The following is a 14,029-nucleotide window of genomic DNA, read 5'->3' on the forward strand; positions in this document are numbered from 1 at the left end:
CACCTGAGATGCTGACAGAGATAGAAAAGATAAAGCTGATGTCACAGCCATTTTTTCAGGATAGAAATACACTTAACAGAAAAAACTGCTTTTTCTTTTTAATCTAATGCTTTATTTTAGTATAGGTGTATAGCATTAAATCCAAAGATCACAATATGCCATAACAAGCAATCCTGCCCTGAAAAATGAGTTTGAGTCTAAGTACACCAACAATACCAAAACTCATTTCATGAAAAGTATTTGTCATCTCAATAGAGACATGTGAAACATGTGGGAAAGAGCCATTAAAACACCAGGAACTGTTGTTATTTTGACCTTATTAATAGTAATAGGAACACAAATGAACAATGTAACTGCTTTCAGTTAAAAACCTGTTCCCTGAAGTAGCTGGATTGACATTAATTCTTGCAAATTAAAAAGGTGATCTGGAAGGTCTTCTCCAACCTAGATGCTTCTGTAATTCTAGAGAGTATTAAACAAGCTGCTCCTTAATGAGCTGTTGAACCTTGAGAGTGGAAAACTATGGAAATGAAAAAGAGAGACATGAATTTATTTCTGAAAAAAATCATGAAGAAGCGCAGCTATATTTAAATTTCTGTAAAGGAGCTAGAAAATCATTATATAAAGATATACTGGATTGAGAGTTTTTCATTATTTTCTGCTCAGTTTAACCCATCTCTTCTCCCATTCATATGTTTCGAAGTTTGATTAATTTCCTTTTAATACCTTCAGCTAATGCCAAACGAAGTTTTAAAAGGTTCTGAAATTAAACAGTTATATGAACACAGACAGGGAAACAAACACTTGGTAACTGAGGCTCAACTATTAGTACCATTGATTTTCCACTGCTTTAAAATGTACATACAACGAAAGGTTCAATCAAGTGGAACACGGAACAGATGACAATAGAGGAATACACTAATTAGAGAGAAAGAAAGCAGTAAGAAGTCCAAAGAAGAGGTGCGGTGTTACTACAGTCCAGTTTTATATTTCACTTTTATAACGGATCAGACCACAAAGTTGAATAAATCAGTGAAGAGCTAAGTCTTAAACAATACACCATTTACTGAACTTTTAAAACTGTCAAAGTTCACTTTCTGGGTGAGTTCTGACAGCCAATTAGATTGTTCCTCCTGAATCTGCATCTCAAGCTTATCCTTTTATGCAAGAAGTTTCCTAAGTGCAGTCGCTCTTTTATCCACTACCATCCTGTTCTGTATTTTTTCATCCATCTGCTGCATATTTGTTTTACTCTATGCTAATCTGTTTCCTGCTTGAACATCAGGTCTCAAAGTGCTTCTGTATTTCTGCTTCCTCAGAGTAGCAGGGTTATGATTAACTGCTGCAGCCATCATTCCACATGAAAGATTTCCCCCAATTCCACAGAAATAGGGCTATATTTGCTATATCATTTATTTCAGAATCATATTCAAAATCCAGCAAGTTAGATGGAATTGGAAAGTGCACTTCCATATAAAAAACAAGAAATAATTACTGCATAAGCAAGCAAGACACTGAAATTCAATTTAAAGGGGACTTCAGGCCTCAATAACTAAAGCCCTTCTAGAGCCCTTTGTCATAACAGCTGAAGGATAGAATATTCCATCTACAACCCAAGCCAAGTAAGTTAGCCTCACTTGCTTTATGCCACAAAGATGTCAAGTGCTTGCCTGACAGTAATGTGCTCCCCACTTCTGCCAGAAGCTGTATGTTACCTGACAAAAGGGAATACTTTTCACAATGTCAGCTGAAAGTCATTTTCCAGTTGCATGTCTCTGAGGAACCATGCAATTCATGTATTTACGACTTCCAAAAATTAATGCTTATTCTGGAGTCATCTTTCTGTGGCTGGTGGATAAATTCACACATATGTTGCAACAAATATATAATTGACCAGCAAATAATCCTTCTAATACCAAATCTAAGCATTCCTAGATCAGGAGGTTCTATAGAAGATGCACTGTCTCACCTCCTTAAACTGCCTTCATGCTCCCGTTTCTCTGATAGACTATGGCTTGCTTTTAAGACCTGAAACTAGAGCTATTTGCACTTCATTTGACTTTTCCATACTAAGCTGTTTTCATAGCTGGTGCTGCATTTTTGTTAAGCACCTGGCAATACTTGCATAATGATTGCTTATTTCCTTATCAACTAATCTGGAGTAATCAATATTGTATACATGATGGCTTTAAGAAAATGATATGCTTCACAACTGGGGGTCAGAAAAAAAATAATTCATCCTGAGTTCTCTTGTGCATGGCATAATTTTCACACATGAATTAAACACACACAATGATGTGGATCTGAAATGACTCTTTTTTGTATAATAGAATTGGTTAGTAAACAGGTTTGCACACATATTGTCAGACATATTGTCAATGGTGTTGACACATGTATCTATTGCTCAGTTCTAAATTTGATGCTTGTTTATATTCCCACATGCTTAACATTCAGGCACTCCTAACACGTGCAACCAGCTCATAAACATTTGTTCCTCAAGACTTTGAAATTAAGAATGAAAAATAAGCATTTGTCCAAATAATTCATGGAAACTGGTGAGTCTTCAACATCCAGCAGCATGTGTGCCTGGTGAAACACTTCACAGTAACTTGTTTTTCACTGCACAACCCAACAGCAAAACAAACATTACAGACTTTTTAATTCCATAAATTTTGGGGATAATCTGCTAGCTAAGTGCCAAATACAACAACCAACACTGCAAAACGCAAGGTTTTCTCTAACTTTTTGCCAAACCATGTATCTATGGGCCTCTCTGGCATTGTTTTGGCATTTAATCAACTGCATCCCAAGTAAATGCACTTCGAGTGATCAGTCCACACGCTATACAACATTTGGGCACCCATACTTTAAAGGGATGCATGGCAATTAATATTTTATCCAGCTTTGAATTTAATCCAGTTTATCCAGTTTTCAATTCAGAATAAAAAGTCTTTAAAAAACAATCGAAAAAAATCAAAAACAAAGAAACCACCAATCAATGGCCTGCACTTTCTTCTACCTTAGCATAGACTCAACTCAAAGCAAACACAAGGACACATTTTGTACTATTCCATTACTCATTACCTAGAACGATACAGGAATGTGAATGAAGGGTACAACAACAACAAAAAGACATGAAGTAAAAGAAAGAATGCTAGTTTCATATTTTTTTCAGCTGATACACATTACCTATATCCTAAGGTCTCCCACAAGTGATGATAATATTAAAAAAATCACCTCTCAAACATTACATAAGCTGACTTAAAAGCAGTAGAGCACCTTACTATTTAAGATGTATCAAGGTGACAATGAGAAAAAAAAAGAATAATTTCCATGTCCAAACTAGATGATGAAAACTCCTGGCACCAAAGCTTATTTTTCTCTCAAAGAAAGCCTTGCAGTGTTGTGTTTTTTGGTGGTTTTTTTTTTTTTTTAAAGCCATGAAAAGGAAACTTCTAGATCTGGTTTTGCTGCTCCGTTGTTCTTGTCTAAGGGTAGAGGAAATTTATGACTTCCTCCTCCTGCTTGCACCACTAAAATCTTCCAGAATAAAAGTCTCTTAAATTCTTTGTCTATGAATGTAGTTACAAGTAGGTGATTGAACTGAAAATGCAAGTTATTTTGTCTGGGAGCCAGCACTGTTCCCCAAAACCTGCATTTTCTTTTTCTTTTTTTTTTTTTTTTAAGTACTCTTTCTAAAGGGGCTATAAAAAGTATGTTTGTGCTTCTCTGCTATTTATATCACTGAGAAAGAAGGCCTGAAAATTGGCAGCAGGCGTTTCTGCATGCGTTGTACCTCAGAAACGTAAGTATGCCAAGAATTTTCATCTGTGGTTTCGCTGCAGAAATCCACAGATTTCTAGGAATAAGAAGGGAAGAAACTCATTCAGCCACCGAGGTGAAAGAGACTGATCTTTTAAACACTGTCACACATTTACTATGGCAAATAATATGAATTTGTCAGGAGGTTGAATAAGGCAGTAACGGATATTTTTAAGGCATCCAAATAAAAATCTTTAGTAACTCTCAATCCATTTTTCCTTTTGACATTATAGTGTAATTACATTCCATTCTCTTAAGAATTTTTGAGAATAATCTGAAAATACAGATAACATTTTAGCATAAAAGATACACGGAAAATCTTTTAAAAGAAAAAACACAAAATGAAAAGATAGATGCCTATTCCAGGTCATTTTAACATATCACAGAGCAGTAATAAAGATCAAAACACGTTTTTCTTCCAATACATGTCATCTTATAAACACTCAAAAAGGTACTGCTGAAATCAAAAGGCTAGTACTTCATTTAAGTACTTCAAAATTTGCACTTTACAGCTATTCCACTGGAAAATGATGGAGGGATTAATATAATTCTCAACAGGCAAGTACTCCCACACATTGTCTGCCTGTGAAAATCTTAAGGCTATCAACCACCAGCTGCCCACAGACGTTAGCTAAAAACTAAAACCTTGTGTCAGAGCCAAGTGAACTTTTCTTTAGGTCAACAAGAAGATTTACTGGCACTCAGAAAAGTATACACCAACTTCAAGGTAAAAGAGTTTGACGCAAATATCTGAGATAGCCCTATCAGCTCCATATTTCAGCTCCTCCCACCTGGATTGGCTTCTCTTGACTAAGTCAACTAATGCACAATTCAATGGCCTTGACTTACTGTGAGATGTGAGTTATTGGGGTTAACAGCGTTTCACCCTCCAGGTCAAGCTCATCGGCAAAGCTGTTGGTCCTGATGAAGGGTCCTGTGTTCACATCTAAAAACGTCGGGCTTTTTTTCACTGTGAGAAAATATGCAGAGAACAGTTAGAGCAATAGCATACAGCTTTTTCCAAAAATGACTTACTGCTTGGATTTCTAAAATATTGTAAATTTTAACAGAATATTATAACCAGAAGTTACTACAAAGACGTACATATACCTCAAAGTTCATGAAAAGTGAAACTCTTCTATTTGAAGCATTTCAACTTCTGCTCAAGATTTAAAGCTAATTTTCTTCTCTGTCGTTTATACTCCTCATACTAGAATTTAGAGTATAATAGCACACTATAAAAGTAAATATATAATAATCAGCCATGCCATGCACCACTGTCTGCTCTATAGCAGTAGTATGTAAACACCTCAATGACAAGATCAGTTCGTCTTTACATCATCTCTACTTCAAGTTTTAATTTATAAAATCATCTCCTGGTGTGTAATTACTGTGACTACGACCATGAAACCAGGTCTAGATCCCAAAAGGAGCCTCAGCATTTTCATGGTGATAAGACAGCTTCTCTCACACGCTGTCTAAGCCAGTTTAGAGGTTCCCAATCCCTCTCTACTTCAGGGGAAGGGCATCTCATCTATCAACCCAGACATGAGTCAAGCGTCAAGATGATCTATGTCCAGTTCATCAGGAGCAGTGCTGCAGAGGAAAGGCCACTTCAGATAGTGGAAGTTTTGGGAGATAGAATTGCTTTTATAACCAACACTTTCATGCATCCAAGAAATTAGGCAGAGTGGTATAGATTTCATTTTCAAACTCGGGCTCCTAAATTCTGCCAGATTAAGAACCCCAAGCGCATTTTTGAGTGTAGTCCTAACATTTGTCAGAAGAGCTACAGAATTTCTGTACATAAAACACTACTGTATTTATACTTGAGTGTAAACAAATTACATAGAGAACAAAACAACAATAAGCAAGTTTCTGTAGACATTCACTAACACTCAACCATTTTAATCCAGTAAGTATCCTCATCTGGAACAAGAAGTCAAGATTTACCTATTAGCTGTCTGAGAAAACGGAGATGAGAAGCTACTTAATAAAAGGCAAATGCAGTCTGTCACTCCTTTATTTTAAAATTTTCTAAGATGGTCATAATCAAGATTATGTTCTGTTCTAGTGACTAGTGCAGTTCTCTACTCTTTATTCCCTCATTCATATATATAATCTTGCTGCTTCAAACACAAAGGAAGAATCACTTCAAAACACTTCCATGCAACCTGCTTGCACAGAGTGAGGAGGGGTCAAGAGAAGAGGTTGGTGTTCCTGAAGGATTCCCTTCCACACATTCTGTCAAAGTAAAGCTGCGTTAGAGCACCAGGGAGCTAACACTGCCCCAGGTACAGCTTTATCACTGCTGACTTGCTCACTTTAAGAGCTGAAAAGCCAGGGAGAAGACTGATGTCAGGAATTACAAACTCCCTCATGACTTACACATCTACACAGGAAAAGTACTCTGCTGGCTATCAGGGATCAGACCACAAAGTGTTTTTTTCCATAGTTCACAGCGTATTTTAGTGGGATGAGGCAGCTTGTTATTTAGTCAGGTCTACAGCCTGTCAGAAGTTAACTTTTTAATGACTGATTAAAAAAACCCAACATCTATGTTAAGCCTTCAAGGCAAAAATTTTGCCCACGCTGAACAAAAAAATTTTTAACTGATAAAAAGTCAGCATTTTTTAGCCCTCATCCATAAACAAACATTGCTAAGAATTGCAAAAACGGTAAAACTGAAGACAAGAAACTGAAGCTTGTCATCATCTCTGCCACTTTGTTACAAAGGCCAGCAATTAGCATCTTCTCTTTTTTTGATTTGACCTACAATAAAATTCATAGCCAGCCATTGGACTCTGAATGGCTGTTTCTCACAAAGCACTGTTGAAAAAGGCTCTAAAAGAAAATTTCAATGGATAATAACGAGTGAAAAGAAACAGTAAACAGACACAGTATGGGAATTCAGGGGTCTCCAAAATTTGTTTTCTTTGTATTGGACGGATAGCAGTAGAAGGTATGACTATTCAACTGATAACACTGGGCCAAGTACTACTTTGAAATGGCAAAGAATGCACTCCCCCTAACATGAGAACTCCCGCTCTAAAACAGAAGTTCCGAAATTCTTAATCAGTGATTATAATCACAATCATAAGAAATTACTGATGAGTTTTCTACATTACCAACACAACAATTTTGTACACCCTATGACATTCATAGAGTTTCTTTTGTGGTAGTGGGGTATTTAACTAGCATGAGAGGAAGCAGCTTACAATTCCTCTTCTATCCACAGGGACAATCAAAAATTGAAAACACTTTAAAGGTTGGAAAACGTAAGTTTTAATTAATGCAATTAGAAAAATAATGCCGGTTTGCAGAAAACTTCAGTATTTATTTAAACATTTGTAGCTTACAATCTGAAAAACTTTCCAGACTTAAAATTCTACTGAGATGCCTACGCTTTCTTTAAAAACCTGCATTATAATTTTCTGTACCACCACAACAGGCAATTCCAGACAGAACACTGCAAGATTTTAGTAATTAACAAAGGTGATGGAGCAATGAAATATTAAGAGATTTACCTGGAGAGGAAGGAGCGCTGGAAGATTGCTGGTCTGTGGAAAAGGATGGCCAGGAACGCTGACAATCTGAGTCATAGTAAAGATACACATAAAACAGAGATAGGAGGGGTGGGGGAAGAAAGAAAAAAGTTCCAGACAGGCAGCTGAGGAGATGCAGACATACCTAAGATACAGTATGCTGTACCTGACATCTTTAAAAAATAAAATACTGGGGAAGAGAGTCTGGGAAACTCTTCCAGTATGTATTACAAATTAGCAGAATATTAAACGACCACTAGAGGAGGCATTGTGCCTCTTCAAACATTCTTCAGGGTGTTGCTGCAAGGTGTTCCTCCCTACATGCCAGTCCTATCCTGAAGAATGTCATCTATATGTTTGCCTCCTCCTTCCTGACTTCGTGGTTCCCTCAAGTGTTTCCCTTCCAAAGGGTAAAAACCTTGTACTACTTTTGGTCTGGTTCCACAGCATAGCTAGCTCCTGCCACTGATGTTAAAAGCTACATGGCATCCCCCGTAAAAATAACAAACACACAATGGCCAACTTCAATCATTTAAACAAAGTGCCTGCCTCAATCTGGATTTCTTGGGGAAAATTTTCAGACAAATAAGAGCAGTCAATGCTGAGAAAGACTCCGCAAAACACAGCATTCATGCTTTACTTAGTTCTTTTAAATAATCAAAAAAATCCTGTGATTTCATACACTATGACAGAGTTAAGCTTTTCAGAAGTGTTGCCTTTCTCTTATCCAATGAGAAAAACTCTCAAAATATAAATGCATTGCAGTTGGGTTTTTCTTTAATCTTAAGAACAAAAAAAACAAAGCCCAACAAATTTTGCAAGTGTTCTGTCAGCTATAAGCATCCCCCAACCAGAGCTCTTCAGTCCTTGCTGAACTGAAGATGCCAGGAGAAAGAATGTTCGTAATCTTATTCACAGTGTGTACAAATTTACTTTCCCCTCAATTTCTTTGAGTCCCTGTGAGAACAGTGTTAGGTGAACACTCAGGTCCAGGAGTTTACTCTGTTTGGCTAGGAAATTGAAAATGTGATTGCCGGCAAAGCTCCTCTGATGTTTCTTATTTATACAGAGCAGGTGATTTCATAGCTCTTGCACCTCTCCTGAGATTCCACCATGACCAGCCCCAAAAGAGATGCACTTCTTGGAAACGGGCAAACCAAGGGCTGACCAGGGGGAGTCAGGAACATAAAGTTTACTTTCTGCTCTTTTACTACCCCAACTGCAGTTATGTTGCATGAGGATTCAGAGGAGAAACTGAACTCTGTATTTCCAGATGTTTTAGCCCAAATATGAGGATCCTTGCACTTGAATAATGAAAAGAAGTCTGATGTCTTTAGTGGACGCAGTGCAGAAAACTTACAGGTGGCTCACAGCACTCCCGCTAAATCACAGGGTTGGTTTTTTGTTTTTTTTTTTTGCCCAGCTCTAATCCTAAGCCTTTGAGGAACACTCAAACATTAAGAAAATGCCTAAACAAGCACATTAGAAACATCACAGGGCTACATGGCTGCTTAAGTGATCACAGAATCCAGACAAACAGTAAAACAAAATATTTAATTTATGGGTCCCCATCTGTTCACAAATATCTACAGAGCATTTTTACAGGAACAGATGCATTTACTTCAGAGCGCCCAATTTCAGAGGTCAGATCTGGAAATTCTTCTCACATCTCAATTTCTCTAGAAATTAATTCTTGGTTATCTGAGCGCATAACTTAATTACTAGAGGAAGCATCAGTTACATTATCTTTTTTCTGTTGTTTATCCATACACTAGCCATTTTTCTCAATTATGAAGAAACAACAGGGATAGTCTATTTATATACAAATATTCGTAAGTGCTCAATTTCTTCTTTGTAATGAAACCGCTTGCGCAACTGCAATAACAAATCTGAGAATGTAAATTTTGGTCTGTCTAGATCTCCTCGGCTGCAAAAGATTTCTCAGAAACTATACAGCACCAGACACACAAAAAGCACAGCAAACAATGTTACTTCGTCATAAGCTTGCATGCCACAGATAAAATTTTCCTCCACTTACCAAGCAATTTTAACATTCCTGTTTGTCCTGTATACTTGTAACAGTTTAGAGAGAGTAGAACACAGATAAAAAAGGAAAAAGATAAGTGTCAGAAGAAATCAGAGAAAATCTGTTCGTTGAAAGCTATAAAGCTGATTTCTGAAGTGGCAGTAGCAGGCTGCCTGCAAATCACATTGAGCTTTAGAAACTCAGTGATAAAAGGTAGGACTTCTCAAAATGAAGCATTTGTATAGTTCTTTCATTTGATTGTACCTAAGAAAGATGTCTGTGCTCAGAGCGTGTTTACAAATTAAACTTAGTACCTGTCCACCTTTCAACAGCTTTATAATTTCTATTGCCAGATGCATGTTACAGTCATTCTGTAACAGAAGCCAAGAAAGAATGGAAAAGCACAGAAAGGTTGCAGCACACGAAATGTTTCAGAAACATAACATCAAGTACACAGAAGGTGAGACTTTCTGCCTGAATTAAAATTGGTGCTAGCTCAAAATTTGAGCAGACAGATGAAAACTCAAGTGCCCACTACTAAGCTATCAATGATGAGGTGATCACCAAACATGGTCCTCTCTTCTTTTTCCTCACACTGTACCTTTTTGTACAGTGACAGTTAATACAGATGCATCCACATCTATCTTCAGTACTTCTGCTTTCAAGATTTGATTCACGGCCTGGTCCACCGACCAGATGGCAGGAGCATACAATGCTTTCACACAGCAGACTATGCTCACAGCTGCCAAGATATGTCAAACCTTTTTGGTTGAGGTACAAGCATGATAGTAACATGTCTTGAGTAAATTTCACATGGAAAAGCTTGCAGCTGATAGCTCTAATCAATTGAAGAACTGGGGATTGCAAGCACCAGCCTCAGAGAAAGCAGCTCTTCCAGCAGGCAGAAATGACAACCTTAGTTTGTCTACAGAGTACATTCTTTCAGGGAATAGTTGAACCTCAACCAGACAAGCCAGCAAAGTCGAAAAGCAAAATTCTCTTACTTTAGAAATAAGGACCAGAACTACTTCTGTCCTTTCTCTTCTACATATTAATGAGTTCCTATGCATAGGAAGCATTAACAGAAGCCAACACAGTTACTAGCATTCTATAACAAATAGCTTACCAGAATTTTCGTATGTATCAAAACAGAAATCAGGTTTCTTGTCATCTGTCACGTGGTCGTAAGTGATGTGTGGTACAGTTAACATCTTATCTGGAGAGGAAGGCCCGTTGTCCTTGTCTAGCTTAAATTTCTTCTTTTTAACCTAAAAATACACTTACGTTAAATTACCAAAGCAAGCCACATTGTCAGTTGTTCATTGTCTGCAGCAATAATGAAGTCCCTAATGAGCTATAACCACAAGAAAGAGTACATGACTAATTCTACTTTCACCACATTATACTGTGAATTTCTCAATAAGATTGCATCTCCCCCCAAACTGGCTAATCACTAGAATTCCACACATCATCATTAACAAATCCCTTGCCTGCAGTAAAAATTGGCTAGCTCTGCAACAGTTTATATAAATCAAACTATTCTAGAATATCTCTGCCATTTAATAGACACAATAAATCATACCTTCAGCACAGAGCAAATGGATAGAGTGCTATTGAATTCAGATGAATCTATGATAATATGAGAAATTTATGTAAAACATCCTCTCCTTTCCAGTGCACTACTACTATGCCTTACTATTCCAAAAGAAAGGATGAAGTATTACATAATGTAAAGATTCTGGCAAAGACTTTCTTCTTGCTGTATCTTAAATGAACAAACAAAAACATCTTAAGCTATGGAATCAGATTATATGAAAATACTACCATACGTAGGAGCAAGATGTATTAGAAAACCGTAAAATCAATAGCTGAGTGAAACATCAGGACAGGGATTATTCTTTTGTTTGTTTACAACTAGATAAAAGCTATGCTTTTACAAAACAAACACTTGCTGTTTTTTTTCTCTGTATATACTTTTGCAAACAATGTTAAGTTATGGATTTACATGCTTGAGTTAGGTCATTATCGTTCTTTCTAAATTCATAAATGCAATTAAAAAATTCAAGCTTCGGAACTGAAGCAAATTAAGTTACAGTTTAAGATGTTTGTATACTGAAAACCACAAAATCGATCAGTCAACAAAACCTAGTAAAACTGTAAAACAAACAAAACAAATAGCCTCTAGAGTGTAAAAAAAATTTGATCCAATTAAAAACATTAACATTTCTTTATATAGAAATCTCAAAATAATGATACCATCACTGATTTCTTTGGTTTTGGACTGGGTGACAGCAAATGATAATTTCTTGCAGGTCTTCGAATGTATATTTTCCATGTAGAAGAGTCTGGGTTTTCTGCTGCATAGCATCTCCAGGCAGTCTAGAGAAAAAGTTGTGACATTGGAACAATCAGTGCAGTGGGAGTTGTAGCTACCTGTACTACAAAGTAACTTCGAAGATAGCACATAAGAAATTCTTTAAGCAGTCACGAGTTTCTTGCATGAGAACATTAACTCAGAATGGTTCAGTATTCTTAATCAGTATATTCTTGACAGAATTCTAGCCAGGCCTCAAAAGACTAGGGCTGAATTTCTTGCTTTGCCCCAGTTTCCCTCTGTGACTCTGAACATTTTGCCTACTGCATCTCATGTTTCAGGCCCCTAACCAGAAAAAGAAAAAAAAAATCATTCTTCCATACCTGACTAGACTACTGTCAGGAAAAAAAAGCAATTGCAATATGGTCAGCAGGGCCATGTTCTTACAAAAAAATGATCGTGATGAAGCACATGATGAAACTGCACTATTAGCTAACCAGGAGCCAAAAAAAACCCCACAATCCTCCACCTCCTTCAGCAACCAATGATTAAAGTACTAAGTTCAAAGATTAAAAGAGGAAAAGCAGGGCTAGGAAATGAGACCAGAGACAAAAGACTACTGCTTTCTCTCTTAAAATGCAAATACATGATCAAAGATGATCAAGAATTAAAACAGTAGATCCTCACTTCTACACTATATATAAAGACATTCACATACACTAAAGCAGGAAAAGGCAGAAAACACAAGATGAAAGAAAGAAAGCAATGCAGAATGATAGAGAAAAAACAGACGGCAGTTGGAAACTAAAGGATCAAACAATCATTTAATTCCCACCATGGTTAATAGGATACTGGAAGAAACAACTGGCTTCTAGAAGAAAGCAAGAAGGGATACAGGAAAAAGTTGCTAATTTCAGTCGTTGCCCTGTCTTGAACTTATTTCACAAACTTACTGGTTTAAGAATAATTGTTTTGTAAATCAGATGCAGAGAACTTATTCAAATGGGCTTCTAGAGCTCCACAACTAGTAGCAAACAGTAATAATCACTACTAGTAACAAGTAGTCAACAACTCATGGTCTATCCTCCACTCCTTAATGTTTCAGACAGAGCCAAGCACAACGTTCTAGATAGGCAGACTTGGACTTTTCAATAATTTGGAGTTGATTTCCAGAAGAACCAGTGGGAACATAAGCACCCATTTGCAAAACCATACCTTTTTCTGACTATGCAATCCAAATAAAACACGGCGAGTCTGAAGTCTTTGGTTAATCTCTGGCTATTACTAGAGCTCTAAATTTAAAACTTTTTCACATTAACTGTGGGACTGCTTAGTTTCAAGCATAAACTTTACAGTTAGCTACTGTTTCCATAAAGAGCCTGACCTGGAAATCCACATTCACTCATGAAGCTGGAGAAATAAGTCATACGAGAAGGCAAAAATGATACAATTTAGGTGTACAACTACATTTCTTTTACATTTGGTTACATGCTTCTACAGCTACACAGGCAGAAACCGAGTGAGGGGGGAAAAAGGAGGAAAAAAGCCCGCAATGAAACAACATTAATACTTCTCCTGAGTGAAACGTCAACTCCACACAGAACTGCAACCATATTTTCAACAGAGGGAATGAAAATTTTTCTGCCTCTACGTAATCCTACACAAAAAGATTGATTTTGCAGAATCTCAGCATTTCCCAGCCATCTACTATGGCACTGAAAACTGCAGACTGAATTTTTTCCTATTTAAGACTGATTTAATTCTCCTAAAACCTAGATTTTTAAGAATTTATTTGTACAAAGGAAAACACAATATATCTGACATTTGTTTCTACAAGGACCAATATTGTTTTAAAACATGATTTTACATGAAGCATCTTCTGTTTTTTGCTATTGTAAACACCGCATTGCATAACTTTTTCCACAGTTAAATTGTTCAGTAGCCACAGGATAGCCTTCAGTTTCCATTTTAAACAGCTAAAGTACAGAATTTCAACTGATTTGGAAGTGAAGTTTTCTGCTCATTAGTTATACCACTGTAAATATAAAAGTTGTTTCAAAGACTTGTATCTTTAACTCTCATACAATTTTTTACATGAATTAGGCTCAGGAATACTGCCAAGTTTTGAAAAAAGTACAAATGGAGAAAAACAACAATATGCAAAATGCAAGAACTTTGTACCTGTATGAGAGAGGCAGCAGCTGGAATCTGACGGTTGAAATGCTTCTGTCTTTGTTTCTGCTGTACCTTTAGGGCAAAGCCCGAACCAAGAATTCCCTTTGGGAAGAAAGAAAACATACAACTAATTTTTTTTTTATTATT

The 14,029-nt window shown here is 36.7% G+C and overlaps 1 protein-coding gene across 2 annotated transcripts in view; it reads right to left on the reverse strand.

Moving 5' to 3' along the window:
* Window positions 1-14,029, reverse strand: part of KCNQ1 (potassium voltage-gated channel subfamily Q member 1) — a 330,702-nt gene that overhangs the window by 219,650 nt on the left and 97,023 nt on the right. The window contains exons 8-12 of one of the 2 annotated variants that reach the window (XM_021402550.1): window positions 13,889-13,984; window positions 11,650-11,772; window positions 10,520-10,661; window positions 7,350-7,415; window positions 4,672-4,792 (exon numbers count right to left, since the gene is read on the reverse strand). In XM_021402550.1, coding sequence (XP_021258225.1) covers window positions 4,672-4,792; window positions 7,350-7,415; window positions 10,520-10,661; window positions 11,650-11,772; window positions 13,889-13,984 — 548 coding nt within the window. The remainder of the gene's footprint in view (window positions 1-4,671; window positions 4,793-7,349; window positions 7,416-10,519; window positions 10,662-11,649; window positions 11,773-13,888; window positions 13,985-14,029) is intronic. The other variant, XM_021402549.1, reaches the window with a different exon arrangement.

Source organism: Numida meleagris, chromosome 6, assembly GCF_002078875.1.
Source record: "Numida meleagris isolate 19003 breed g44 Domestic line chromosome 6, NumMel1.0, whole genome shotgun sequence".
Taxonomy (NCBI): domain Eukaryota; kingdom Metazoa; phylum Chordata; class Aves; order Galliformes; family Numididae; genus Numida; species Numida meleagris.